The sequence below is a fragment of the Panthera uncia genome, chromosome A2, assembly GCF_023721935.1.
Source record: "Panthera uncia isolate 11264 chromosome A2, Puncia_PCG_1.0, whole genome shotgun sequence".
NCBI lineage: Eukaryota > Metazoa > Chordata > Mammalia > Carnivora > Felidae > Panthera > Panthera uncia.
Window position 1 is genome coordinate 4,532,891 of NC_064816.1, and position 25,582 is coordinate 4,558,472.

The following is a 25,582-nucleotide window of genomic DNA, read 5'->3' on the forward strand; positions in this document are numbered from 1 at the left end:
GATTGGCCCTCCTCTATCAGACTGGATCCCACTTTCATTCTGGGGCTACCCCCACCCTCAGAATGGGCCTCCTTTGTCTCACTGGGTATCACTTTCCTCTGGATATCCTCTCTTACACTTGCCCTCTGCCCTCAGACTGGTTCTCCCCTGTCACACTGCATTCCACATCCATTCTGGGCCTCTGCCCTCACACTGGGCCTCCCCCCTCATTTGGGTCCCTTTCCTCAGACCAGGCCTCACCTGAGTGCAAGATAACAGTGACAGACACGTACAACGACTTCCCCACCAGGGCATCTGCTCCGGAGGGTTCCACCCCGCTCAGCAGGACCTTTCGTTCCAGCCTGGCCTCCCCACTGCCATCATTGACCTGGGGGAGGAAGGAAGGCTCAGAGAGGGGGAGGGGCGCAGGTGAGGGAGGGGGAAGTCCAAAGTGGAGGAGGCTCAGAGGGGCAGAGCACCTGAACACGGGTGAGGGACTGGGGCAGCGAAATCCTCTGTTCACCATCCTGGACCCCAAAGATGACGAAGGCTATTCCATCCACATTCTTCCCATACAAGAACCTGAGAGGCAAGAGGGTCTCAGATGCTCCTCTCCTGAAGGGCGAGCCTGCTTGCAAACTTCCACGGACCCCTGGTCCCTCGCCTGGTGCTTACCTGGCCAGTATCTGGTTCTTCACTCAGCACCCACCTGGTCCCACACCTGGCCACACCGCACCCGGGTTCCCTTACCCGGCCCCTACCTGGCTCCACCCCTAGCTGCCAACCTGGCCCGTCATCTAGCCCTCACCTGGCCGCCCTCCCCTCCCCTCCCGCCTGGCCCCATTCCTAGCCCCTCACCTGGCCGTGATGGTGACCTCCAGGCCCTGTGGGTCATCAATGTAGTAGAATTTCTCTGTAGGCTCCACTTGGACCTCAAAACTGGGCAGCACTGGGTGCGAGACGGCACCAGTAGGCTGTCAACACTGGGCCTGGCACTTGGGGCCCCCACCCTGACTCCTTCCTCCTCTTACCGTACTCCTTCACCTCGAACTCAGCAGAGAATACCTGCTGCGGGGCATCTTCATAGTGGGCTTCTATCTTCCACTGCCCTGTCCTGTGGGGAAGGCAGGTGAGTGAGCCAGCCAGATGCCCTCCCTTGGCATAGGGAACCCCCTCTGGGAGGGCCTGACATACTTGACCAGCTCCGGGATGTTCCAAGACAGGGACAGGATGCCAACCTGGTTCTGAGAAGACAGGGAGTCCTTCTTGATGAGAACATTGTCGGGGGTCTGTGGAGACAGGGAGGGCGTGTCTCTTCAGAGACCTGGCTTAGCCCCTAGGCTCTCTTCCTCCTCTTTGTGTCTGGACACTCTCTGTGTGTCATGACTACTGGGGCAGTGGTTATGAACATGGACTTGAGTCAGTCAGCCTGGGTTCAAATGCCCACTCTCCCATTTACGCGCTGTATCACCTTGGGCAAATTACTTGATGTCTCTGTGCTCAATGTGCCCATCTAGAAAAAGGAGAGGAACATAGCCCCTACCTCACTGGCTTGGCACATGATTCATGTAACCTGGAGCTCACTCTCGTCGGCGGCTGTCTGAATACCGATAGTAACTAGCATTTATCACCTACTTTGTGCGGGACCCTGTGGTAAGCATCCTATGAACGCTAAGTCACACAGCATTGCCTACCTTTGACTCTTTGACCTACAAGAATACAAAGTCGTGTGGTTCAGCCTAACACACAGTATGTCATTCGTTGCAAATAACTAAACACCAGGAGACATCATGTAAAAATCTGGCTTTCTGGCTTCTCTTGGAAATTGGGATAACCGTGGATACGGGTTCCTGTTGGCACATAGCGACATTTGACTGGAACTGGGCAGAGGCTCTACCGTTAGAGGTGTGTGTTCTCCGTTCCCCACAAATCCCACCGATCCCCACAGTCAGCTTGTGGCTGTCAGGACCTGGTCCCTGTTACCTTTGCGTGATTGCAAGAAATACTCATGACGATCCTCTGAGAACGACCTACCTCTTCCCTCTGTCCTTCACTTCCTCCTTCCATTCCCCCTCCCCCCCACCCCTTTCCTGCCTTAGCCCAGAAAATTGTAATGAAATTACTGTATGCCAAGCACCCATCCTGTCTGGAATTTAGGTTCTGTGGAGGTCTAGGGAGCGGGCAATGAGCAAATGAATACATTCAATTTATAGGATGCCTAAAGGAGATGACAGGAAGGGAGACCAGTGGAGTGTGTGTGTGTGTGTGTGTGTGAGTTGGAGAGGGTGTCTGCAATTTTACAGGTCCTCAGAGAGGCTTCCCTGTAAAATTGTGCCATCAGTGACATTTGAGCAGAGGCTTGAATGACGTGATGGGGCAAGCTATGTGGGTATTTGGAGGAAGAGCGTTTTGTGAGTAGTGAGGGAACAGCCTGTGCAAAGGTCCTAGGGCTGGCTCTTTATGGCAGTTGGAGGGACAGCAATAAGGCCCATGTGGCTGGAGCAGAGTGAGTGAGGGGAAGATGGGGAGGAGAGGAGGAGAGGAGGACAGGTAGGGGACAGGGCAAGTCTTGCAGGGCCTTGGGGAGTGCTGGGAGGACTTAGGCTTTTACCCCAAGGAGGTGGGAGCTCCTGGAGGGCTCTGGGTGGAGGAAGGTGGGACATGAGTTGGGTGCTCGAGGCTGCCCCCTGGCAGCAGGAGGCGGATTGGGCTACAGAGAGTTTTTATCTGTCATCTCAATCTTCAGCTGAGAAATCTAAGGCCCAGGAGGGTGAAGTGACCTGTCCAGAGTGACACGGTCCCCAGAGGTTTGTCTGGAGCCGGAATCCACGGGCAGAAGCATCAGTGAGCCTGGTATCCCTGGATCTCTACAGGTCTCTTTGCCTTTAGGCCTCTGCAGTCCTGCCTTTTCCGGAATCTCTTCTCTGTCTCTCTCTATCTCTTTGTCTCTCCCCGAGTCTCTGCCCAGGGGGAGTCATTGTCTGGGTTCCCCGCTGTTGGTACCTGGATGCTGACGATAACGGTCCGGCCCACGGGCAGTAGGTCGTTGTCCACGGTAAAGATCCGATAGAGGACTGGGAGATGATGTTAGAGAAAGGGGGCGGTGAGTGAGGCCACGCCCCTCCCCACAGTCCCCCCAGCCCTGTCTCCAGCCACCGCCCAGCCCCTTACCCGTGGATCCTGGGGTATAGATGGGCTTGTCCGTCTGGATGAAGAGGTACCCGCTCTGAAAGCTTACCAGCACCACCTTCTCCACTACGGTGCTCCCAAAGTCTGCCTGGATAGTCACGAATTTTTTCCCCTTCTCTGATGTTAATTCCTTGCTGGCTGGGATCTAGGCATAGCCAGAGAATCATTGAGATGCTGCCTCCCGGCCCCTTGCCCGCATTCACCCCCAGACTTTCACCTGCCTGCCCTTTCTGCCAATAGCACCTGTCCACCACTCCGGGTCCCCCTGGTGTGCCCAGGTTGGGAGCGGAGGAGTAGTAGGGGAGGGAGCAAGGGTCTCAGATGGGTAGGGATCAGAAAGGGGGATGAGTAGGGGGAATCAGACACGGGGCTCAGAGGACCTCACTCAGGAGAGGGGCTCAAAGCTAGGGGCTCAGGATAGGAGAAGCTAATTGAAGGAGGAGTCTCAGAGACGGGAGAGGGGCATCAGCAGGTACATCCACCTTGATTTTGACTGTGCTCATGTGGTTGTTGTCTTTGGTCAGAGCGCTGTTCTCACTGGATAACACTTGCTTTTTCACCGGGAAGTCGTGGACAGTGACCGCGACTGCAATGTTGTTTTCCAAGTCATGGGCCTCCAGCAGCACGGTCTCCTCATTCTCCAGCCGCAGGATGTTGGGGGTGATCATGGAGAACCTGCAGGTCGAGTGGAACACGGGATGGAGCTGCCGTTCGAGGGACTAGGGTTCCAACCCTCACCCACATATCACAAAGCCCCCAAATCCTGTGAAGTCAGATCTCCAGGCCTCCAAGTGATTCCACAGCCACGGAATCACTGAACACACCACAGGCACCCAAACCTGCAGACCCCTGCTTCTAGAAACATCCGCCTCCCATTGTAACCCGAGTGCCATGAACCCCCAGCTCATGAAATCATGAGCTCACAGGCAGCCCAAGTCCATTCACATCCCAACCCGCTGACCCCTGCCTCCACAGACACCCACGTGCGCCCTGGATTCTACTAGGACCTGAACCCCACCCCCACCTCACAAGTAGCCCGGTTTGGAGAAGGGTCATGACCACTCACATGGGGTCCCCCGGTGCCAGGGGCAGGGTGGTAAGCAGCAGCAGCAGCAGGCTGGGGCCTGAGGCAGGCCCCATGGTGCAGGGACGGTGGAGGGACAGAGGGACGGAGGAAGCGGACTGGGAGGGAATGAGCAGAGGCTGCTGGAGGCTGCCTTTTATCTGGCTCCCGCCTCCCCCCTGCAACCTCAGCCCAGCCCGCAGCTCCCGTGGCTTCCCCCTTCCTGGAGCTGCCCCAGATTTCTCAATACCATTTCCTAAGTTTTTCAATCCCTGGGGCCAGTGTGTCCTGGGGTAACTAACCCAAGGGCATGTCCTCCAGCAAGATGGACACACCTCGCCCCTGCCAAGGTCTCCCTCAGGGTCAAGGTCAGTTGGTAAACAGGGACCTTTCCCTGTTGCACCTACTTAGTGGTGGAGGAACACTGAGGGCCAGAGAGCTCCCCACCCCAGGTATCTGGGCCTGGCGCCCAGTCTTCTTTTGGCTATGCGTTTGTTAACCAATGCCTTCCTATGGGTCTATCTCTATGCTGGTGGCTGGAGTCCCTCTTCTATGCTGGGGTCAGACTGAGGGATCAGGTCCAGCACAGACACTCCTGGCCCCACGGTGTGTCTTCCCAGTGGAGAAGAACCCTGCTTTGTGGAGGGTCAGGTAAAAATTCTCAGAGGAGGGGACATTTCAGCTGGGCTTTGCTGTATGTGTAGAAGTTCACTCTCTCAGTGAGCATATATTTTAATACAAGTGGAACCTGGAGCTCCCTTCATGTACCCTTGTCAGGATGCCTGAGAGACTATAATGGTTAAAAAGGAAAACTTTCCTCATCAGTGAGGCAATTTCCCATTGCTAGCTTTTTTTTTGTCTTAACGTTACAGTATTATCATTAATATTATTAAAATTATTATTATTCCATCTGTATTTAATTTTTTATGAATAGCTAATATCTTCCTATGGTTCAACACCTAAAGGGTCCACGTAGATGTACAGGGAAAAGGCAATTTGCCTCCTGTTCCCGTTCCCAACCATTCAGGTCTCAGATGCCACAGTGAAACCAAATCCCTTGTTTCCTTCCAGAGATATGCATTTTGAATGCTCGCAAGTTTTAAAAACAAATTACCAGTCTTCTCTGCCTGCTATTCTTCCTGGTCTCCCTGGGTTACGCCTTGCCTTTTTCGTAAACAGTATCCCTCAGAGATCGTTTAATATCAGTGCCCAGAGAGCTTCCTTGTTGTTAAAGGCAACTGCCTCCTATTACATTGTGTGAAAGCGACCCGCCTCTTCTGCGTGGACAGACTTCCCTGGATACAGTGAGTGGTCTTGACCTGCATCACTTTCCAGCTCTGACACTTAGAGGTATACTTTGGCACTTGATTAATAGCCACGCTGAGCCTCAGTTTCCCCCATCAGAGGAGGTTGTAATAGCACTCACGTTACAGTTGTCATTGCCACGAAAGGACATGACCCTGGACCAAGAGCTACTTGCATTAATAATCCTGCAAGATATGGCTGTATTTCCCTCCGTGATTGTATTGATTTACATACTTGCTGGCCTTGCAGGAAATTGCTGGATTTCCCCACTGTCTCACCACGACAGCATGTTGGCAAAGCTTTGCGTTTTTGCCTCAGTGTTATTTGATGTGTGCCTGTTGGATTCCCAGCAAGGTTGTGCATCTGGGGGAAGGGGTGTGTGGAGTCCAGGGCACAGGAGGCAACAGGTATGTGGGTGGGGGATCCTGATCTCCGAAGGCCTGGTTTCCAAAGTCCCAAGGAAGGGGTTAATGGGGAACCCAGCTCTGATTTCTTGTAAACCATGTGCCTTTCCTGGCCTAGGCTCCATGCCTGGAGTTGGGGGAGGTGTGCAGACACAGAACAAACCTGGACCCTGTCTGCCTTGATTGCGTCACCCCTTCTTTGGGAGAGGGAGGGTGCAAGCACCTGCTTACTATCCAGAACTGAGATTCAACTTCTGAAACAGGGGTTGGGGTACCTCCTAGGATCCCCCAAATCTCAATTACTCCCATTTTCCTCCCACACCCCATTTCCTGGTTGCATTATAGCCCTAAACATTCAGGGTTTCTGCTTTGACTGTCTTGGGAAGGTATTCCTACTGGCCTGTGCCTCCTAGCAAGGCTTGGTTCTGGCTTTCCCAGAGCCTCAGTTAATCCATCTGAACAATGGGATTGATGATAGTTGCTGCTGTTTTGACAAAGGTGCTGATGCTTCAGATTAAGAGGTCTGCAAAGGGTCCTGGCCCCGACCTCCAGGAAGTGACCAGAGGGGTGAAGGCAGAAGCAGAGGTGGGCCTGGGAGAAGGAAGGGATTCTTGGAAGCTTCATCCTGGGGAATGTGCATTTGTGCCCAGCAGTGTGGGAGAGGGATGGCAGGCAAGAGAAGCCAGAAGGGGAGAGAGAGGAGGAGGCCTGGAGGATGGGATTCCCGTTAGCTGGCGTGCCCTGCCCAACATTCCAGCTATGGAGAGCGGGAGGGCCAGGCTGCCTGGGTTGAGGCTAAGTGGGGTCTCTGGAAGGCACTTAACCCTAACACAGTATTGGCTATGTGTCCCCGATTCCAGTTGAACTGGTGTCCTGAGTTTCGTCTGGCACCCCAGCTGGAGGAAGGAGAAGAAGGGGAAGGAAGGGGGAGGATTTCTGGGTGGGGGGAGCCCAGGCACCCCTCTCCCTCCCACCCCCTTGAGTGCAGTGATTTCCCTGCTGCACCCCCCACCCTCACCCTTGAGTCGGTGCCAGGCCTGGGAACAGCGGGGACTGCCCCTCCCCTCCTGGCCCCCCACTTCCAGGATGGGGGCCTTGCTACACTGCTTTCTGAGATTTTCCCCCCAGGACCCATGGCCTGGGCCCCTCCCCCACCATGCAGCCCAGGCCTCCCCTTCTCCCCCTACTCATTACTCATTAACTGGAAGGTAAACTTGGCCCAGCTGGATCTGATCTGCCCCATGGCTGCTTCCCCCGCTCCCCCTGCACCCCTGACTCAAGCTCAGGAGAGGCCTGAGCATCAGGGACCCCCACCCTGGAGGGTGCAGGGGCAGGCTGGACATTCACAGCCATGAATGTCCCTCTGAGAATTGCATGACAAGCCAGTGGCATGGGAGAGGCAGAGGCTCAGCCTGGTGCCCCGCACGTGGTGAGGCCTCACCGCACATGGACTGTATGTTTATTGTTTCCAACACCTGCTTCTCTTCCTCACCTTGTTTCGCTGACAGCCCTGCCCGCCCTCCAAGCCTTCCCCCAGCGTCCTCCCTCTCCCCTGCACTCACTGTCCCGGTCCATCTGTCTGTTGTCCGCACCCCTGTGGTCTGTGGCCTCCCTGCTGCAGAATCACTCCTTTCAACTCATCTACTCTACAGCAACGGGGGACTTTGTGTAAAAACACAGCTTTGTGACCCTGCAAGACTATGGTGTAGAATACGCGTATGCACGCTAGTGAGTTGGTCTCCATGAGACTCAGACGCAGCACTTTATTTCGTGAAACTTGTTTCTTCTGCATCCCTGGTTTGCAGACCAAGAGACTGAGCGCTTTGAACACCTGCCCAAGATCCTCTAGGTGGGAGGAGCTGGGATTTGAACCCAGGCAGCCGGGGTCCAGACTTCAGGCTCCTAAGCTGTAGGAGTCTCTGACTGCTGTGGTAATAAATGACCACGCACTTGGTGGCTTAAAATAATACCTGTGTATTCTCTTACAGGGCTGGAGGGCTGAAGTCTGAAATCAAGGTGTGGGCAGGGCTGTGTTCCTTAGGGAGGCTCCAACGGGGGGACCTGGGAATCCACTTCCTGCCCTTTTGGGCTTCTAGAGCCCATTGCACCCCTTGGCTCAGGGGGCCAGCTAAACCTCACAGCACATCCCTTATACGTGTTTCCTTGTGGCTCTCCTTGTCTGACTGGGACCCTGATGCCTCCCTCTCATAAGGACCCTGGTGATGACATTGGGTCATCCAGGATCACCTCCCATCTCAGCGCCTTTAGCTCAATCACATCTGCAAAGTGCCCTTTGCCGCATCATGTGACATCCTCGCAGGTTCTGGGGATCGGGACGGGGACTTCTTTGGGAGCCCGGATTCTGCGCACCCCTGCACGCACATGGAGTAAAGCACCGACTTCGATGGTCACGTCCTTCCCTGCTGTAACCTTCTTGGCTCCCACAGGCATTAGCACGAAGTCCAACTGTTGTCTTGAGGCTTCTGCCAGCTGCTCCCCCACCCTCCCTGCCCCCCTCTCGGCCTCAGCCAGCCCTGCAGGGGGACTGGCAGGCTATTCTGGGCTTCTCCGCTTGCTCACATAACTTGCTCAGTCTGCAATGCCTCCTCACTTCCTTGTCTGGCTGGGCTATTTATTCATCTGGGCCCCGTTATACTTGTTTCTGTTTGCAGGAAGCCTTGACCCCTTCCCGATTCTCTACCCGTCATCCCATGCCTGTGGCCCCCACTGAGAATTGTCTGCTGAGCTCCAAAAGGGGCTGTGGGCTCTCTGGCTGAAAGGGGGTTTGGGACAGGGGAGACAATGACATCTCTGGAGCTGCCCACGTGGGTGCACAGGTGCAGTGCTAATCTGAAGTCCCTCTTCAAGGTTCAGGGCAGCCCACGAAAGGTTAGGCTGTGCTGAGCCACTCATACCATTATCACATGTGTGATACTCAGTGGCCTCACGGGGACCTCAGTTTACATGTTAGGACACAGAGGCGAAACCACCTACCCAGGGGCACACAACAAAGGGCGCGGAGGGTTGGGGGAGGCCGGAGGTTTGGTCGCAGGGAGTCTAGGTGCCGAAGGGCAGTGTGGTCCGTGGTAAAGTGCAGCTCTGAAACCAGACTGCTAGTGTTTTGAGCCCCGAGTCTCTCAACTCATCAGCTGTGTGACCCTGGGCAAGCTACTTAGCCTGTCTGTGTCTCACAGACTTAATAGGAGTCAGGGTCAATGGAAGCCTTCGAAGAGGGTGTGGCATTCAGCGTTAGCCACAATTAGACACTTCAGTGCCCACTACTTGTGGGCCTACCAACCAGCAAGTTTTCCTGACCTCCAGCCTCTATACACGCTGTCCCTCCCCTGGGCCTGCCGTCCTTCCCCTACTTCTCTGATCACCTCCCCCCAGCTTCCCAGGCTGGGTCAGGGCCCTGTGATGGTCTCATCCTTATCCCTGCCTGGCCCCTTCCCCCAACCGTGAGCCCCTTGAGGGTCGAGCCTGGGTCACTGCTCTGTCCTCAGCACCGGGTTCAGGGCCTGACGTGTAGCAGTTGCTCGAATGACATTTACTGAATGTGGAGGGCAACGGAGACTGAAACCTCCCCCACCCCCCATGAATACAGGTTTCTCAACTGTAAGCACAACCTCCGTGTCAGACCTCAACACCCAGAAAGGCAAGAAACCAGGCTAGCAAAACAGATCGGTCATTATTGCGCAACTGCAAGCGGCAGATGGCTCCAGGGCGGGGACACGATTGCCCAATACTTGGGGGAGGAGGGGGGGCTCTCTTCTGAATGGGCTCTGGGGACTCAAGGCTCAGGGAGCTAGGCGCAGCATGCGCCCCGGGCGCCCTCCTCCTCCTGCTCCTGGCGCTTTGGGAGCCCGCAGGAGTGAGGAATGTGTGTGTGGAGCGGGTGGGAGCAGGCGGGGGACGGAGGGCTGGTCCCAGATGCCGGGATGATCACAACAGCTCCCGCCCGCTGGCCGTTTTGTTGACTTTGGACAGGCCTTCCCGGAACCCAGAATTGGTCATTCTAGAGGCAGATAACCAGGAGGCGGCTCAGGAGTTGAGGGGGACCGGGCCCCGCCCCCGATGGCCGTCAAATCCACTCCTAGAGCTCCCCGGCCCCGCCCCCCGAGCGCTGGCCCCGCCCACCCTGCCTCCGGGACTCCTGTGCCCGCGCCCCCCACCAGCCCCTGAGGCCCAGGGCTCACAGTTGCTCCATTTGCACGTCCTCCTCGTCCTCCTGGGGCAGCTGCAGGTATGGGTTGTTGCCTGCAGGCTGGAACTTGTAGCCAGTGAGCACGAAGAAGGCCAGAGTGGAGCCTTCTACCAAGAGCTGCAGGGCAAGGGCAGGAGGAGTGTCAGGCACGCCCCCTGCACCCCCGCCCCCAAAGCTGTCTGGCCCACCCTCCCATCTGCCTAGGGCCCCCGTATCCACCTGGTACAGCCACTGCCACTGGAAGGGCACGGCCACCCGCAGCAGGATGGCGATGATCCTCGTGAAATAGACGTAACAGATGATCTGCCGGGACAGAGACAGAGGGCAGGGCGTTGGGGCTGAGTGATGGCTGGCTGATGGCAGCCGGAGGGGTTAGAGTGGGTATGCCAATGGGCTGGTTGTAACCCCCGGAAAAAACAATCCCCCCGAAGACCACAAAACTCCGCCGAGTGAGAATGGGGCTCCTACCATGACATAGTAATGCCGAAACAGCTTCAGCTTGGCCAGGTTCACTGCCACTGAGGGTGTACACAGAGAGGGGGGTTAGGGGAAGGAGGCTGGGGGATGGGGAAAGGGAGAGGTGTGGAGGAGGTCTGGGGACTGGGAGAACATCTTGGGGAGGGGCCAAGGGGCAGGAAACCTGGAGGGGGATGTTTGGGCTGGGGAGTGCTGGACGGGAAGCAAGGTAGAGAGGCAGGAAGGCAGTGGCGGCAGGGAGGGAAGGGACATCCAGGGATCAGAAAGAGGGTCCTGGAGCGGGACAGGGGCTGGGGGCCCAGGAGGTCCTGGGACCAGGGCCTCACCCTTTCCATCAGTGCCCGATGCATCCTGGAGATGCCGGATAGACCTGGAATGGGGCAGGGGGACACAGGAAGCTGTCAGCACTACCTCTGGCCATGTTTGTGGTGGCCTGGGGGGGTGGGGGGAGGGGTCCTCAGCCTCCAGCGGGGGTCACGTGTCAGATCCTCACCAGACCACAGGGAAGAGAATGGCGCCACAGCAGATGAGGTCCACCAGGAAGAGGGTCTCCTTCCAGAGCCTGTAGTCGCTGGCGCCCTCCTCACGGGACTCAATGACGATGTAGGCCACGTTGGCCAGGACCTGGGGGCGGTGTAGGCTGGGTAGGTGTGCCCCAAGGGCCAAGGTGTGCCTGGTCCCATCCCCACCCACCGGCCTGGGGCCTCCTGTGCACCTGCAGGGGAATCACGATCCCAAAGATTTTCTTTTCCTTGTCTGACAGGACGTACTTGACAAAGGCCCAGCCAGAGCCGATCAAGGCGATGGTGATGAAGAGGAGAGCGCCCTTCAGCCTGGGGAGTGTGTGTGGTAAGAGGGGGTGCCCGACCCTCCCCAGCCCACCCCCCAACCTGCCGCAGAGAAGGGCACTCACAGGTGTGTGATGTAGTGCATGACAGCGAGGCCTTCGAGGGGGTGACCCTGGCTGTTGATGAAGTAATAGTTGATCTGGAGGTGGACGGATGGACAGTCAGACAGATGGACGGATGGGTGGGTGGACAGTGACAACTGGGAGGCTAGCGATGGCTTAGGAACATGGACGATCACTGTTGCACGGTGGTCAGAAAGTGGACAGAGCTGACAGTTATGACCAGGATGGCAGGTGGACTCAGAAATGGCCGTGACAACATAGGGGTGGACGGCTGGGATGACGGATGGGCAGTCACAGCCGTGACAAAGGCAGGGAAGTCACAGCTGGATGGATGGACAATGAGATAGTGAGACAGTCAGGGGGAGAGTCAGAGCTGGGCCAGTGGACAGTCACAGCCGGACAGAAGGACAGGCAGACAGCTGGGCTGGGTGGACAGCTGGAGGCCACAGTGCAAAAATGGCTGGACATGTGGACAGTAGGACAAATGAACTCCCAAGCCCAGGGTCTGCAGAGATTTGGGGAGTGGGCTGCTTGGGCTTCTTCCTGGACCCAGAGACCCCAGCCCACCCCCTTCTGCTCTGGGCCCAAGCTCTCACACTGTGGAAAAGGAGGGAGATGCTCTTGGTGAAAGCCAGGGCTGCCATCAGCCAATGGATCTTGAAGACGTTGTACCTGGTGGGGGGTGGGGAAGGTCACGGACAGAAGGAGGTGGAGGGCATTAGTTAGGGGCAGGGATGGGAGGGTATGAAGAGAGGAGGTGGGGGACCCCTGCCCCCAACCAGGCATTACGTGTTCCTGCAGAGAAGGGACACCCAGAAGATGCCAGCAGCCAGGAAGCAGGCAGACATGACCATATACAGCTTGAAAAGGGGAATTTCTGCCGCTGACAGGAAGCCCTCAGGGTTCTTCTCCCGGATCATGACCTGGGGAGGGGGCAGCGGTGGGGATGGCATACCAGCTCTGGACGTGCAGAGCCATGAGTGTGAGTCTCACTCTCCCACTCTCAAGCTCCCCCTCTCCGTGCCTCGGTCTTCCCATCTCCCAGGTGGGTACATCGGTCTACCGGTCCACAGCATGGCCTCAGGGAGGATGTGGCAAAGCCGCCCTGCGTCTGCTCACCGTGATGTCAAACGGCTGCTCCTGGCCCGGCCTGGAGTTGTAACAGTTGTGGAAATTGAGGTTGTACTGGCCTTCCTCCGCCTGAGAGCCGATCACGACGTGGAACTGGGGGGTGGGGGGCAGACAGGGGGAGTGGAGGCCTCAGCCTGGGAGTCCCCACTCTGGGAGGAGGTGGGGCCACAGGCGCTCACAGACACTCACGCTGAAGTTGTAGGAGTTGTTGAGATGCCCAAGACCCAGGATCAGTTCCTCGTCCTTCCCACTGGGGCCCTGAGGGGACAGAGTGCTGCATGGAGCATTAGCTGGCTCCCGGCCTGGGTCACCATATGCCCCTGAAGAGACCTTCCCCGAACCTGCTGATCTCCCTGGGACACTGTGGGTTTCGACTTGGCCTTGTCAAGCGTAGTGGTGGCCCCTGTAGGGGACAAGTGAATGAGTTTAGAGATGGATGGACAAATGGACAGCAGAAAAACGGGAGGCGGCCCAGAACAGCCCTAGCCATCTACACTCTCCCCGCTCACATGGCCAGCCTCACTCACCGCTGTCCACCTTAGGGGTGACTGTGTGCACTGGATTTGAGGGCCCTGGTTCAGAAGGTGCTTCGGGGAGGAGCCCAGGAGAGATGAACAGCTTCTTCTGCTCTCCATACTTCCTCACCTGGACCCTGGGGTGAGGGTGGGGACCGTGAGGGTGAGGCTGAAGGCTTGGGTCATGTGCATGACCTGTGCAGAGGAACTCAATGGCCCCTTGGGCCCTTGGGATCTCCTTTCTGAGGGCAGCACCAGGCTGAATCAGCGGTCACACAATTCCAGCACTGGCCACCACCCATCAAGACGACTGCCACATCTATGAACTGCCTGCACCCGTGACTGTCACTTCCCGTGACAGTGACTTACTCGTTCTACTTCAGCGCATCGTTTTAAATGAAAATGTGTCTATAGACAGGCTACATGGTATTGTGGGACTCTGGTGCCAGGCTGCCTGGGTCCAAATCCCAGTTCTTGGGCCTCAGTTTCCTCTTCTTTAGAATGGGGATAATAATAGTATAAAGAATCGATGAGTTCACACCTGTAAAAGCTCTCAGGATGCTGCCTGGCACACAGGAAGCATTCAACAAGCATGAACTATTGCTGTCAATTCTCACAACACTCCTCTGTGTCCGTGTCTTCTGCCCTGAGACCCCAACACTCTCTGGGTACCCTGCCCCTCTCCCTCCTTCCCGTAACCAGAAGGCTGGAAGGCAAAATTGAAAAGCACGTGGCTTTCTTCCTAAGAGCACGGAGGTTCTTTCCGGCTGGCTCCTCACTGTACCCGATCAGCTCACGTGGGTATCACACCCAGGGAAACACAAATGACGGAGCCCCTGGCCCATCAACTTACCGCAGATCCTTGGTGTTGATGAGGAAGAGAACCAGGAGGTTGCTACTGTTTTTCCAGAGAGGACAGTCGTGGGGGTCCCGGGTCTGGGGGGTGGGTAAGAGGGCACCTTGGTTACCAACTCCCACTAACCCACCCCCACCCTGCCTCCTCCCCGTGTACCCCGCAAGGGAGGGTCACCTCTTGCTCCCCTCTCTGGGAAAGAATGAGGGCCTCTGGGCTCCAGATGTAAAGGACAGACATCCCAGGCCCTCCTCACCCCCTCCCTACCTCCCCCTCCACTCACTGAGTAGGATCGAACACTGCCAGATCGAACCCGAGTCAGACTGAACCCCACCTGGCAGGCGGAAAGAAAAAGGGACAAAATGAGGGATTGCGCAGAGACCTCGCCAAGGCACCTCTTTTAGTAGCAATAGAAATGTAACCTCAAATTTACTGAACACCTACTATGTACTAGGTCCCACATTCACTCATGGAATTTTCCAACACACCATCGTGCCCCTGGCTTCTCATACTCTTAACTCCTAACCATCTCGAGCCACTCTACGTGGATGTCACTTCCCTAGGGAGACTCTCGCTGGTCCTCTGGACCTAGCCCATCCTGTTTTCACCCAATTAAAATGTTGATGTAATAATGCCCTCCCTCCACCAACCCAAGCTCAGGGTCTAGCATACATGGCACGAGATTTTGTTTTTCCCATGTTACAGATGGAGCCTCAGAGGGGCCAATGCACTTGCCCAAGATCACACGGATGAGGGGCAGAGCTACAAACTGAGGACAGGGGGCTTGGAAACTTGTGCTCTTCGCCCTGCTCCAGCAAACTCCTCAAAGCCCCTCACCAGCGGGGCCTTCTCTTCTGTCTCCTGGAGGCCCAGACGCAGGAGGCTCAGGTCCACCTCCAGGGAGCCATTGGTGTAGAAGCCGAAGCTATTCAGCTGGATGTCTGCTCGCTTCTCCCCCTGCCGGAGACCAAGGAGGAAGAGGCAGCGGCAGCTCAGACTTCTTTCCAACTCAGCCCCACGGCTCTGGCGCGAGGTCCCCCTAAGAGCTCGGCCCCCTCCTGGTACCCCTAGATTGAGGACAGGTCCAAAGAGTAATGGGAGAGGCTGAGAGGGCCTTCCCGGAGGCCATGTCCCCAGACCAATCCCCCGGGAAGGAACAGGGTAGCCCCACATCCTCCAGCCACCATTCTGAGAGTCCAGCAAAAGAAAGCGTGGGGCATTTGCAAGTCTCCGCACTTGGTGAACACCACCCCAAGAGCAGAGTTATTTATCTTGGTGCGCCGAGCTCTGACCTCCCAGTTTGTAGATTCCAAATGAGTCCCCAAGATCCCAGTGAGTGCCCAGAGAACCCAATCCTAGAAACCCCAGGAACTCCCCTGGGCGGCGCCAAAGGTGCCAGCGCCCCCCAGAGCAATCTCAAGAATTTAGAGGACTAAGGGGCGGGCGGGAGGGGGTGGGGTGTTCCCTGGAGCTGAAGACCCACCCCCCCAACGGGCGGGGCACAGTCCTAACACTGCCAGCCAGGCTGCGCCACCAGAGGACTGAAGGGACTCCTCGGACGAGACCACTCCGGGCCTGGAGGCGGGGGGCGCCGGACCGCTCCATCCCACGTAAGACGAGGGGGAGGTAGGACGAGACCACTCCAAACCAGGGGCTTCTTCGAGACAACACTGCGCCCCCCGCCCCAGTCCGCCGCGCGGCGGGACTCACCGTCAGCGCCAGTCGGTGGATGCGCCCAGAACAGCCACCCAAGAGCAGCAGCAGAAGTAGCAGCTGCCCCCACTCCGGGGGGCTCAGGCGGGCGAGCCCCCTCCTCTCGCTCACTGCCATCTCTAGAGCCACCACCTCCCCTGATACCGCCTCCGACGCCCCCACCGCCAACGGGTGAGCCAATCGCCGCACCGTGAGGGCCGACCTTCCGGCATTTCCAGCCCGCCCAGCCAATCAGCGACTCTTTCCTAGAAAATCCGCATCCCCACCCCTGCACGACACCAAACAGACAACACCGGCTCCGAATGGGGTGCTGATAATGCTTAACCCCACCTCCGCTCTCACCAATCATTAGAAAGATAGTCCCGATGTAATTTGACAAACAGTCCACCTAACCAATTGTGATGGATCTGATATCCCGCCCTTGAAGCGGAACTCCTTCATCCACGCCCAACTGAAGGTCTGTCCAGGACTACATTACCCAGAATGCAGTGAGAGCAGACAGCGCAACAGGGCATTCAATAAACTACATATCCCAATATCCCCAAGGACGGACTTCCCCTTTTCACCCCGGGGAAGTGGCTCCTAGCCAGAGCACAGATTTTTGGTAAACACACGCATCTGCCGAGGCCTGTCCGGTTCTAATCTTCCTGATCCTAGGAGGCCTAAACCTAGCCCCAGGCTAAATCTTGGCCCTAGGATGACCTATGACCCTGGGCTGAATCCCAGCCTTAGGCGGAGCCTCCCTCCCTCGAGCGAGGCAACTAGAAGCCCATGCACAGATGCCAGGCTGAACTTGTCAATGGACTGAACACCAACCCTCGGCTGAGTCCCCCTACCTGCAGCTGAGCCCCGACATCAGCCTGAAACCCAGACTTCCCCACTCCCTTCTGACCCTCAACCTACACTGAGCCTTAATCTCTGGTTGAGCCCTCCACTTGGAGCACTGACCCCAGACTAGGCCTGACCTCTGGACCCTAGTTTGAGTCCCAGACCCCCTACTGGGTTGCTGACCCCTCGGCAAAGCTTCTGACCCCAGTCTGAGATCCCATCCCAACTGTGGTGCCGACCTGGAATGAATCCCAATTCCAATTTGAATTTGAGACTCTAATACCAGGCTGAGCCACTGATTCATCTGGTCCCCCAGCCCCTGGAGCACAGCCCACTTCGCAGCTTGAGGTTTTCTAGCTCAGAAGCCACCAGCAGGTGGGGCCAGGTCCCCACAGGGCCATCTGTGCCAGTGTGGGCTCCTGGGGCTATCCTCCTGGGCTCCCCGGTGTGTGTACTGGGAATCTGGGAGCTTAGAGCCTAACTTGTGCCTGGGGGCTCTGGGGCGTCTGTCACCTCTGTAGACACTAAGCACCAAAGGCTGGAGACAGGAGGGTGGGAGCTGCAGGATTCTCTCTCCTTTCATCCCAGTGCCTTAAAGAGATTAATGAGGTGCGAACAGACTTTTATGAAAGAGGTGACAGACTTCCAGCCCCCAGGGCCCGAGTTTCTGGAGGGAGAGGTGGAGTCGGAACCAGGGTCAGTACAGACTAGGAAGCCTGATTGGGTCTTAATGGATGCGACTGGAAAATGGGTAGGTGGAAGCGCGAACTGGATGAGGGCCGAGGAAAGACCTGGGCCCGGTGCCCCAAGGACGGCCCGTCCTCAGTTTCCCGGCGCAGACTTCGGGAGGAGGGGGAAGGCAGGATGCGGTGGGGGCGCTAATGGACCGGGCCTTGGCGGAGACGCGTTCTGGGCCGGATCGAAGTCCTCCCATCCGCCCTGTGGCCGGAGAGAACCAGACCATTAGTGGGACGAGCAGAGATGTCTGGAGCCCGGCCGGCCCACAAGAGCGGGGTGACCTCAGGTTCTTCCACAGAAGGGGTGGGGGAAGGACCTGTCGGGTTGGGGTTTTAATGTCTTGCCCCTTTAAGGAATGGTTGGTTGAAGGAAAAGAGAAAAGTAAGAACAGCCCCAGGCAGGGCAGGGGTGGAGAGGATAAGAGGGGCCGGATTTGGAAAATGGGTGGGGGTGCTTTAAGGGGTCGGCCCAGTGGCATCTGGTGGCAACTTTCCTTTAAGAAGGGGCGGGGCGTCCTTTGGGCCCCGCCTCCTTGGGGGTCCCGCCTTCAGGGCGCAGTTCAGGGGCTCCGCGCAGATGGGGGCGTGGCAGGGCCCGCGGGGGCGGGGCCGAGCCTGGAGTGGGCGGGCCCTGGCGGGCGGGGCCGGGCGCGCCGCCCCGAGCTGAGTCTCCCGGCGGCGGGCGGCGGGGACCGGGCGCGGCGGCGGCTTCGGCGGGAGCAGCATGGATTGGGGCACCGAGTTGTGGGTGAGTCCGATCGGCCCTGCCCCACGTTCCTCCCTTTCTGGAGTCCAGACCCCCTCCCTCTTTGCTCCTGCAACACCTTAGCGGGGGCTCGGAGCTCTCCCCTTCAGCGACCCCTGGAGTCCCAGCTTTCCGCCCTCTCTCGGAGTTTCCCAGGGCGTTTCTGGACGCCCGGGGCGGAGGGCGACCGTGCAGGAGCGGAGTGGGGAAACTGAGCGCGGGGTTCGGAATGAGGAGGGCAGAAGTCCTAGGACAAGGCCGGGGCGGCCGGGCGAGGTCACCTATTTTGAGCACCCTGGCTGGGCCGGCGGCTTATCTTACGGCCCCTGGGTCCCTGCCCGCCGCCCGCCTGTCCCGCTCGGGCGGGGGAGGGGACCCTCTGGCCACTTTCAACCCCACGTGGGACCTAGAAGTTCTGACCGCCCTTCCGGCGCCGCCAATCAACACCTAGGGGCTTGGGACCCTCTGGGGAGGGAGGGGGCTACGAGGCCGAGCCTCGCCTCGCAGTCCCCTCCCCCAACCTGCCCCAGGCACAGGGAGGGGCTGCCCCCAGGCCACCTCTAATCTCTACTCTGGAAGCCCCAGAAATTCCCCAGTATCCTAACCCATACCTCTGACCCCTCCTTTTTATGGGGGCGGTGGCATCCCTGGGTTCCTGGGTGCAGCGGGATAGCTAGATTCCTTCCCCCACAACTCGGTGTGGCGTTTCTTTTGGAGGTGCAGTGGACTCAGTGGGGGAGACGGAGTCATATATCGGGAGGGTACCCCGGGAAGCTTGGCGAACCGGGGAACGTGGGGCCTGTCCCCTGGACATTCTTGGGCCCCCCAAGCTGCAGGGAACCCTGCCCCTCTGGCCTGACTCACGCCGGGCCGGCCGGATTTTCCGGAATCTTGTAGGGGGGGGGGATTAGGGGAGCCAGGGCAGGGGGGAGTGGCTCTGCCCCATTCCACACCCCTCTTGGCGGTCAGGCGACGGGGACCCTGTAGTCCGGCTGGGGCCCCGCCCCTGTTCCCTGGTCCTTCCCGGGAAGGGGAGGGGGTTCCCGCCGGTTTCCTGCCTCCCCCCGCGCCGCGCCGGGGCGGGGCCGGGAAGCCACTCCTTCTCCGAGCCCAGAGCCTTCAGGCCTCTCCCGCGCCTGGTCGGCCGGCAGTGGGGTCCCAACGTCTCGTTCCGGATCCCCACACCTCCTTCCAGGATCAGTTTGAGGTGCTCGAGCGGCACACGCAGTGGGGGCTGGACCTGTTGGACAGATATGTGAAGTTCGTGAAAGAGCGGACCGAGGTGGAGCAGGCTTATGCAAAGCAACTGAGGTGAGACCTTACGGTGGACCCGCCCTGGGGCTTGGGGGAGCTGTTGGAGGGCCAGGGGCTCAGCCTTTCTGCCTCCCTCCGTTAGGAGCCTGGTGAAAAAATACCTGCCCAAGAGGCCTGCCAAAGATGACCCGGAATCCAAGTAAGGACGGAGAGGGATTGCAGGGCTAGATTTGGGGGCCCCGGGGGTGTGGGTCTCACTTCCTCTCCCTCACTAGGCTACCCCAAGCAAGTCCCTTACTTCTTGCTTCAGATCCCACCTAGAGGGATGGGCATGGTTGCAACATCCAGATTACCTGTGTCAGAATCCTAAATCCACTCTTTTCTAGCCCACCTGCTTTGGGCAACTGACTCAAGTTTTCCATTTTATTCTCCTATTAAGTGAGAGAGAGGCTCTAACAGTTACTAAATGAGTGAGTCTGGGCAGTTGACTTCTGTTTTATGCCTCTGTTCTCCTCACCTGTGACATGGGGATGATGATGGTGACCTTGTAGGGCGCATGCGAAGATTAACTGAGATAATGCATTGAAACGGTGTCTAGGCAATAGTAAGTGTCATAGGAGCATTTCACTTTACCCCAGGTCCCCAGTTCCAGAATCCAAAAAGCTCCAGAAATCAAGATTGTGTGGGCAACTTGTCTGGCAGCAACCTCTAAACTGACTTGATGTTGATCACGTCCTTGGTCTTTATCCCACTTAGCATGAATATTAATGCCTCTGGCTGCAAAAATACTGTGTTTGATGCTGCTCTGACCCCACTGGGGTGATGCATAAAAGACATCAGCATTATATCCCCCTTCTAAACCTGAACAATTCTGAGTTCCAACACGTATCCCACTGAAGGGTTTGGGGTAAGGGATACGGACCAGAATTTAAGGTTGCTTACGGGAGGAATGTGTTGGGGCTTTTTTTCCCTTTTCTATATGGAGGTGGGTCCGGGGGGGACCTGACTTTGGCTCGCTGCCCCCTCCCATCCTGCCCCAGGTTCAGCCAGCAACAGTCCTTCGTGCAGATTCTCCAGGAGGTGAATGACTTTGCGGGCCAGCGGGAGCTGGTGGCCGAGAACCTCAGCGTCCGCGTGTGTCTTGAGCTGGCCAAGTATTCACAGGAGATGAAACACGAGAGGAAGATGGTGAGCGATTCCCCCTCCCTGGGTCTTCTCAGGGGCCGCTTACTGCAACCTAGGTGAGCCTAACAAGTTCTGTTGGCACAGCACTTTCAGGAAGGCCGTCGGGCCCAGCAGCAGCTGGAAAGTGGCTTCAAACAGCTGGAGAATGTGAGTCTGTGGGTGTGGAGAAGGGTGGCTCTGTCCCTGAGGGCCAGGGGAGGGTTACTGATCCGTGGAGCTGTCCGCGTTGTCTGGCCTGCAGCCCCTCTCCCCTGGGGGCTTCTGCCGTGCCCCTTATCCCCCGTTTGCTGGGTCACTTTTCCGCCAGTCCCTGAAACCTTGCTGTCTCAACCTACTACTTCCTTCTGGTTCTGGCCCCCAACACAGAGTAAGCGCAAATTTGAGCGTGACTGTCGAGAGGCTGAAAAGGCAGCCCAGACTGCTGAGCGACTCGATCAGGATATCAATGCCACCAAGGCTGATGTGGAGAAGGTACTTGCAGGGTCTGGGATGGGCTTGATGAGGGGAGATGGGGGCGGGAGGCAGAGGCGGGGGGGGGGAGCGTCGTGTCTGGCCGGGATGTGGCCAGGACCTGGCAGCAACTTCTACCTCCATGCTCCTCAGGCCAAGCAACAAGCCCACCTTCGAAGTCACATGGCAGAAGAAAGCAAAAATGAGTACGCAGCCCAACTACAGCGCTTCAACCGCGACCAGGCCCACTTCTATTTTTCCCAGATGCCCCAGATATTCGACGTGAGTGTTCCAGGCCCCCAGCCCCATCCTCCTGAAAACCCCCCCAGAGTGAATCGACTCTTACACACGTGTCGGAACCTCAGCAGCAATGTCCCGATCTCTCAGCTGAAAAGCGGTTAGAAAAACAACCAGTGTCCGTGAGCTCTGTCTTTACTCAAGCTGTTCTTTCTGCCAGGGACGTCTTCCTTTTCCTTTTGGAACGCTCTGTCCGTTCTTCTAAGCTCCAGCTCTAACCTGCCCTCTGAAAGGTCTCGCATTTCCCCTCTTCTTCTTTAGCCTTCTGGTTTGTCCCAACCCTGGGACTGGCTGTGTCTGTGCGAGGTCTGCTTTTTGAGCACGGTCACCCACTTTGAGAAGCCTTTCCTGACTCCCCTGGCAAGGCGGGAGCTCCTCAGAGTCCTCTCTGAAATCTCCCCTGTCCCATGTCTCCTCCCATGACCACCCTGGGGTGGGGTCTGTTTGATTCTGTGTCTCCCCCACCAGACGGCTCGGGGCTGGGCCAGGGTGGAGCCCCATCACGTTTGTGAGCTGGATCACTGCTGCTGGCCCCTCGTTAGTGCCCCTGTCTCTGTCCCCGCAGAAGCTTCAGGACATGGATGAGCGTCGGGCCACCCACCTGGGGGCTGGGTATGGGCTCCTGTCAGAGGCCGAGCTGCAGGTGGTACCCATCATTGCCAAGTGTCTAGAGGGCATGAAGGTGGCTGCGGATGCCGTAGACGCCAAGAATGTGGGTGTCTGGTCCCGGGCGAGGGGGCTGACAGGTGGGCAGTAGGAGGACCCCAAAGGCTTAGCATCTCCTCTTGCCCCTGACTGCCCCCCCCCCCCCCCCCCCCCCCCCACCGCCCCCCACAGGACTCCCAGGTCCTAATTGAGCTGCACAAGTCAGGCTTTGCCCGCCCGGGTGACGTGGAATTCGAAGACTTCAGCCAGCCCATGAACCGCGTGCCCTCAGACAGCAGCCTGGGCACCCCCTCTGATGGACGGCCTGAGCTCCGAGGCCCGGGCCGTAGCCGTGCCAAGCGCTGGCCCTTCAGCAAGAAGAACAAGGTGGGGGCCGGGGCCCTTGGGATGGGGAATGTGAGTAGGGACAGGGGGGCCCCCACTGAGTCAGCCCCAGCCGCCAGGACGCTGAGTCCCAGGCAGGAATTTTCCTCTTGGCTGCTGGCCCGGGCTGGAGGGAAGGGAGGCGGCCGGGTGATTGGCCTGGGAGTCCCCCAAGGCTGAGTGGGGTGCAGGGAGGGGGCCTGTGGTGTCTGTGTGCTACTTCTCAGGATGCTAGGAGAAGACCTGCTTCTGGGGTTCAGGGCTGGATGAGGGCTCGGGACGCTGGCCCTGGGGACTCCCCTGGAGTCTCTCCATCCTGCCAATGTGACTCCAGGCCTGTGACCCTCAGGCTGTTTTTTCTTGGGGTTTTTGGCTTTTAATATCAAGCACATACCTGTTTTATAACTTAGACACCCCCCACCACAGTTATATCTTCAGACACCGTCCCCCGGCCCCACGGTTATATCCCATGACCCCTGTTTTATATTTTTGACCCGTCTTGACATATAATTTGATACCCCTTTTCAATTTGTACATGAGACTCTCCCAGCTGAAACCCCACCTGTAACCCTTCTGATGCATCGTGACTTCTGTCCTTCTCTTAGCTTGCCTTTGACCTCTGTGGCCACGTACCTGTCTGAGACCTTGATTCCTGCATGTATCTCCCTCTACCTTCTAGACTGTGAGCCCAGAAAGCTGGGTGCACGGAAACCTGGGCCTCCCTGCCTCCCACCCCCCCGGCCCCATTCTTAGGTACTGGATATGGGATTCAACGGTGGTGCAACATAGGGGGTTAGGGAGGGGTCCAGCCTTCTGGCTCACAGTCTAATGTCCTCCCCACCACATCCCAGATTTTTATGTTGCTCTTTGCATGCATTTTCTGTGTGTGATTGTGCATCTTGAGTTCTGGTTTTCTTACCGTTTTTTTTTTTTTTTCTTTTCTTTTCTCCATTTTGTTTTTTCTCTTTTCTTTATTACGTCCATCGTCCATCCTCGTTCTCTACATCCTCCCACCCCTCCTGACCCAATCCCCTCCCCTGCCCCCGCCGGTAGCCACGCCCTCCACCCTTCTCCCCCCTGGGGGGCCCCCTGCCCTCGGCATTGCCTAATGGACCCCCATCCCCCCGCTCCGGCCTCGACCCCTTGGCCATACTGAGTGAGATCAGTAAGTCGGTCAAACCGCGGCTAGCATCCTTCCGCAGCCTTCGAGGCAGCCGTGGGGTAAGTGAGGCCTCGGGGGAGGAGGAGGAGGAGGGGGCGGCCCCAGCCCGCCCAGCAGCTGGGTGGCGGGACCCTGGGCTCGCTTCCTGCCGCCGGCTGGGCCCGCTCCTCCGGTTGCCAGACCCGGACCTGCTTTGCTCTGTGCATGGCCTTGCCCCCCAAGAACCTTGGGTGGGGAGGAAGGTGGACTTGGTGTGTCTTAGCAATGTAGAAGAGCCTGGAAGCTTAGCATTCCTGATCCCAAACGCAGTGTCTTCCTACCTTGCAGACAGTGGTGACAGAGGATTTCAGCCACTTGCCCCCAGAGCAGCAAAGAAAGCGACTTCAGCAACAGCTTGAAGAACGGAGCCGTGAACTACAAAAGGAGCTTGACCAGAGGTAAGGTTGGGGGCAGGCAGGCAGGCAATGACCGAAATACAATAATAAGTGAACTGTACCGGAGTGGTGTTCGAAGATCTTGCCAATAAACCCCAGGCCTCAGTGGTTTTATAGGTGATTCCTACCACACTAAAAAGGAAAGCGTTACTTCCCCTCTTAAGTCACTCCAGCAAACAGAAAAAGTGAAAGCTGCCGGCTCCTTTAGGAGGCTGGTGGAATCCATTCCCATATCGGTTAGCAAGAATTCAAGGAATTGAAATTTCACTTATGATCTTAGATGCAGAATCCCAGCCAAACAAATCCAATGATGTATTTTAAGAATGACGTATCATGTGATGGCAATGATTGCACACAGCGTGGATGTAATTTAATGCAACGGAACTGGACTGGATGCTTCAAAATGGTTCCAATGGGGAATTTTGTGTTCTGTGTATTTTACCATAATGGAAAAAAAAAATTTTTTTTTAAAGTGTTATTAAAGAGAGAGAGAGAAACTACGTGCGAGTTCACGAGCAGGGAAGGGGCGGAGAGAATTCCAAGCAGGCTCCGGGCTGTCAGCGCAGAGCCCAACGTGGGGCGTGAGATCATGACCGGAGCCGAAGTAGGACGCTTAGCCAGCTGAGCCACCCAGGCGCCCAAAAAAACGACCTTCTTAAAAGACGAGTCATAATCAATTGGGTGTTATCCCAGTAATGCAAAGATGGTTCAATATGAAAACGTCTATTAGTCTCATTTACTACATTAATTGGCTAAAAGAAAAAAAACCATATGGTTATCTATTTAATACTTCAGACGCTTAAAATATTAACAATAGAAAATCTGCCAGATTGAAAAAAAGAAAATCTTTGCTCACTTCTTCCAAGCAAAAGGTTTTTTTTCCCAGTCCCCTTACATAATAGGAATGACGTTTGCCACTGTGGACAGGCAGCCAAATTCTGTTTTGCCGTTTGCACAGAACCTCTTGTACAAAAACTTTTATTGGTGTAAGGTTCCATATGGAACTTTGTCGTCCCTGGGTTTTTATGGTATAGGGGTTAAGGGGGCAGCTTTGGAGCCAAGACAGACCGGCCTTGAATTCCAGCTGGCCCACCTCTCTGTGCCTCAGTTTTCTCATCTGTAACATGGATCCCGTATTAGGACGGGGAAGAAGTTGAAACCAGGATTGCCATACTCCAGAGCTCTATGCTTGTTACTACTACTGCCTGTATATGTAGTCCTGGAGGAAACAGGGACCAGAGGGAGGCTAATGATAATGATAGCATGTACAGAGCGCTTACCCTATGCCATACACCGTCTCAAACCCTTTACGTAGATCCACTGGAATTCCCACGTTTTCCTGAGACTGAGCAGAGGCAGGACCCTGATTAGGGCTTGTTTAGGGCTATTATTTCAGATGCCTGGAACGGCGCCTGGTATGTGATAGGTACTCAGTATGTATTTGGATAAATAAAGGCACTGTTATAGTCTTGAGCTCCCATGAGCTGTATGTATCGTCATCCCCAATGTTCCAGATTTGCATCCTGAGACAGAGGTTCAGTAACTTAGTCCAGATTCGTTAGGATATGTGCCCAGACTGGGATTCAAACCCAGGCAGTGAAGCACTAACGTTTGAGATTTAACCACTGTCTTGTCTTGCTATTTGTTCCTTGAAGCAAAGCACGTGTTTTGTTTTTGGTTGTGTTTTTTTTTTTTTTTTTTTTTTTTTTTTTTTTTTT

General features: G+C 56.7%; 3 protein-coding genes across 4 annotated transcripts in view; 1 reads left to right on the plus strand and 2 right to left on the minus strand.

The window, feature by feature from the left end:
• Positions 1 to 58: 58 nt before the first annotated feature.
• On the minus strand, positions 59 to 4,733 carry C3 (complement C3). Its single transcript, XM_049639757.1, has 9 exons — positions 4,235 to 4,733; positions 3,651 to 3,843; positions 3,151 to 3,313; positions 2,983 to 3,053; positions 1,174 to 1,268; positions 1,011 to 1,093; positions 838 to 928; positions 459 to 561; positions 59 to 367 (listed from the first exon to the last, which is right to left on the minus strand). Exons 1-9 carry the CDS (start codon positions 4,306 to 4,308, stop codon positions 188 to 190), a joined length of 1,053 nt encoding a protein of 350 aa, XP_049495714.1. The 5' UTR covers positions 4,309 to 4,733; the 3' UTR covers positions 59 to 187.
• Positions 4,734 to 9,698: 4,965 nt separating this feature from the next.
• On the minus strand, positions 9,699 to 16,046 carry GPR108 (G protein-coupled receptor 108). 2 transcript variants are annotated; one of them, XM_049639755.1, is made up of 18 exons: positions 15,741 to 16,046; positions 14,868 to 14,987; positions 14,314 to 14,364; positions 14,031 to 14,113; positions 13,190 to 13,314; positions 13,004 to 13,065; positions 12,852 to 12,920; positions 12,651 to 12,755; positions 12,321 to 12,454; positions 12,128 to 12,203; positions 11,535 to 11,608; positions 11,337 to 11,454; positions 11,115 to 11,245; positions 10,948 to 10,991; positions 10,613 to 10,662; positions 10,364 to 10,447; positions 10,137 to 10,261; positions 9,699 to 9,955 (listed from the first exon to the last, which is right to left on the minus strand). In XM_049639755.1, exons 1-18 carry the CDS (start codon positions 15,858 to 15,860, stop codon positions 9,883 to 9,885), a joined length of 1,644 nt encoding a protein of 547 aa, XP_049495712.1. In that variant the 5' UTR covers positions 15,861 to 16,046; the 3' UTR covers positions 9,699 to 9,882. The 2 variants fall into 2 exon arrangements, with proteins under 2 accessions (XP_049495712.1, XP_049495713.1); XM_049639756.1 differs by lacking the exons at positions 14,314 to 14,364; positions 14,868 to 14,987; positions 15,741 to 16,046 and having other exon boundaries at positions 12,852 to 12,936.
• Positions 16,047 to 17,959: 1,913 nt separating this feature from the next.
• The window catches only part of TRIP10 (thyroid hormone receptor interactor 10), an 8,592-nt gene continuing 969 nt past the window's right edge, over positions 17,960 to 25,582 (plus strand). Inside the window, exons 1-11 of the mRNA XM_049639393.1 lie at positions 17,960 to 18,056; positions 19,249 to 19,364; positions 19,450 to 19,506; positions 20,348 to 20,495; positions 20,577 to 20,639; positions 20,859 to 20,963; positions 21,096 to 21,224; positions 21,805 to 21,951; positions 22,077 to 22,271; positions 23,322 to 23,489; positions 23,758 to 23,867. Coding sequence (XP_049495350.1) covers positions 18,033 to 18,056; positions 19,249 to 19,364; positions 19,450 to 19,506; positions 20,348 to 20,495; positions 20,577 to 20,639; positions 20,859 to 20,963; positions 21,096 to 21,224; positions 21,805 to 21,951; positions 22,077 to 22,271; positions 23,322 to 23,489; positions 23,758 to 23,867 — 1,262 coding nt within the window. The 5' untranslated portion in view covers positions 17,960 to 18,032. The remainder of the gene's footprint in view (positions 18,057 to 19,248; positions 19,365 to 19,449; positions 19,507 to 20,347; positions 20,496 to 20,576; positions 20,640 to 20,858; positions 20,964 to 21,095; positions 21,225 to 21,804; positions 21,952 to 22,076; positions 22,272 to 23,321; positions 23,490 to 23,757; positions 23,868 to 25,582) is intronic.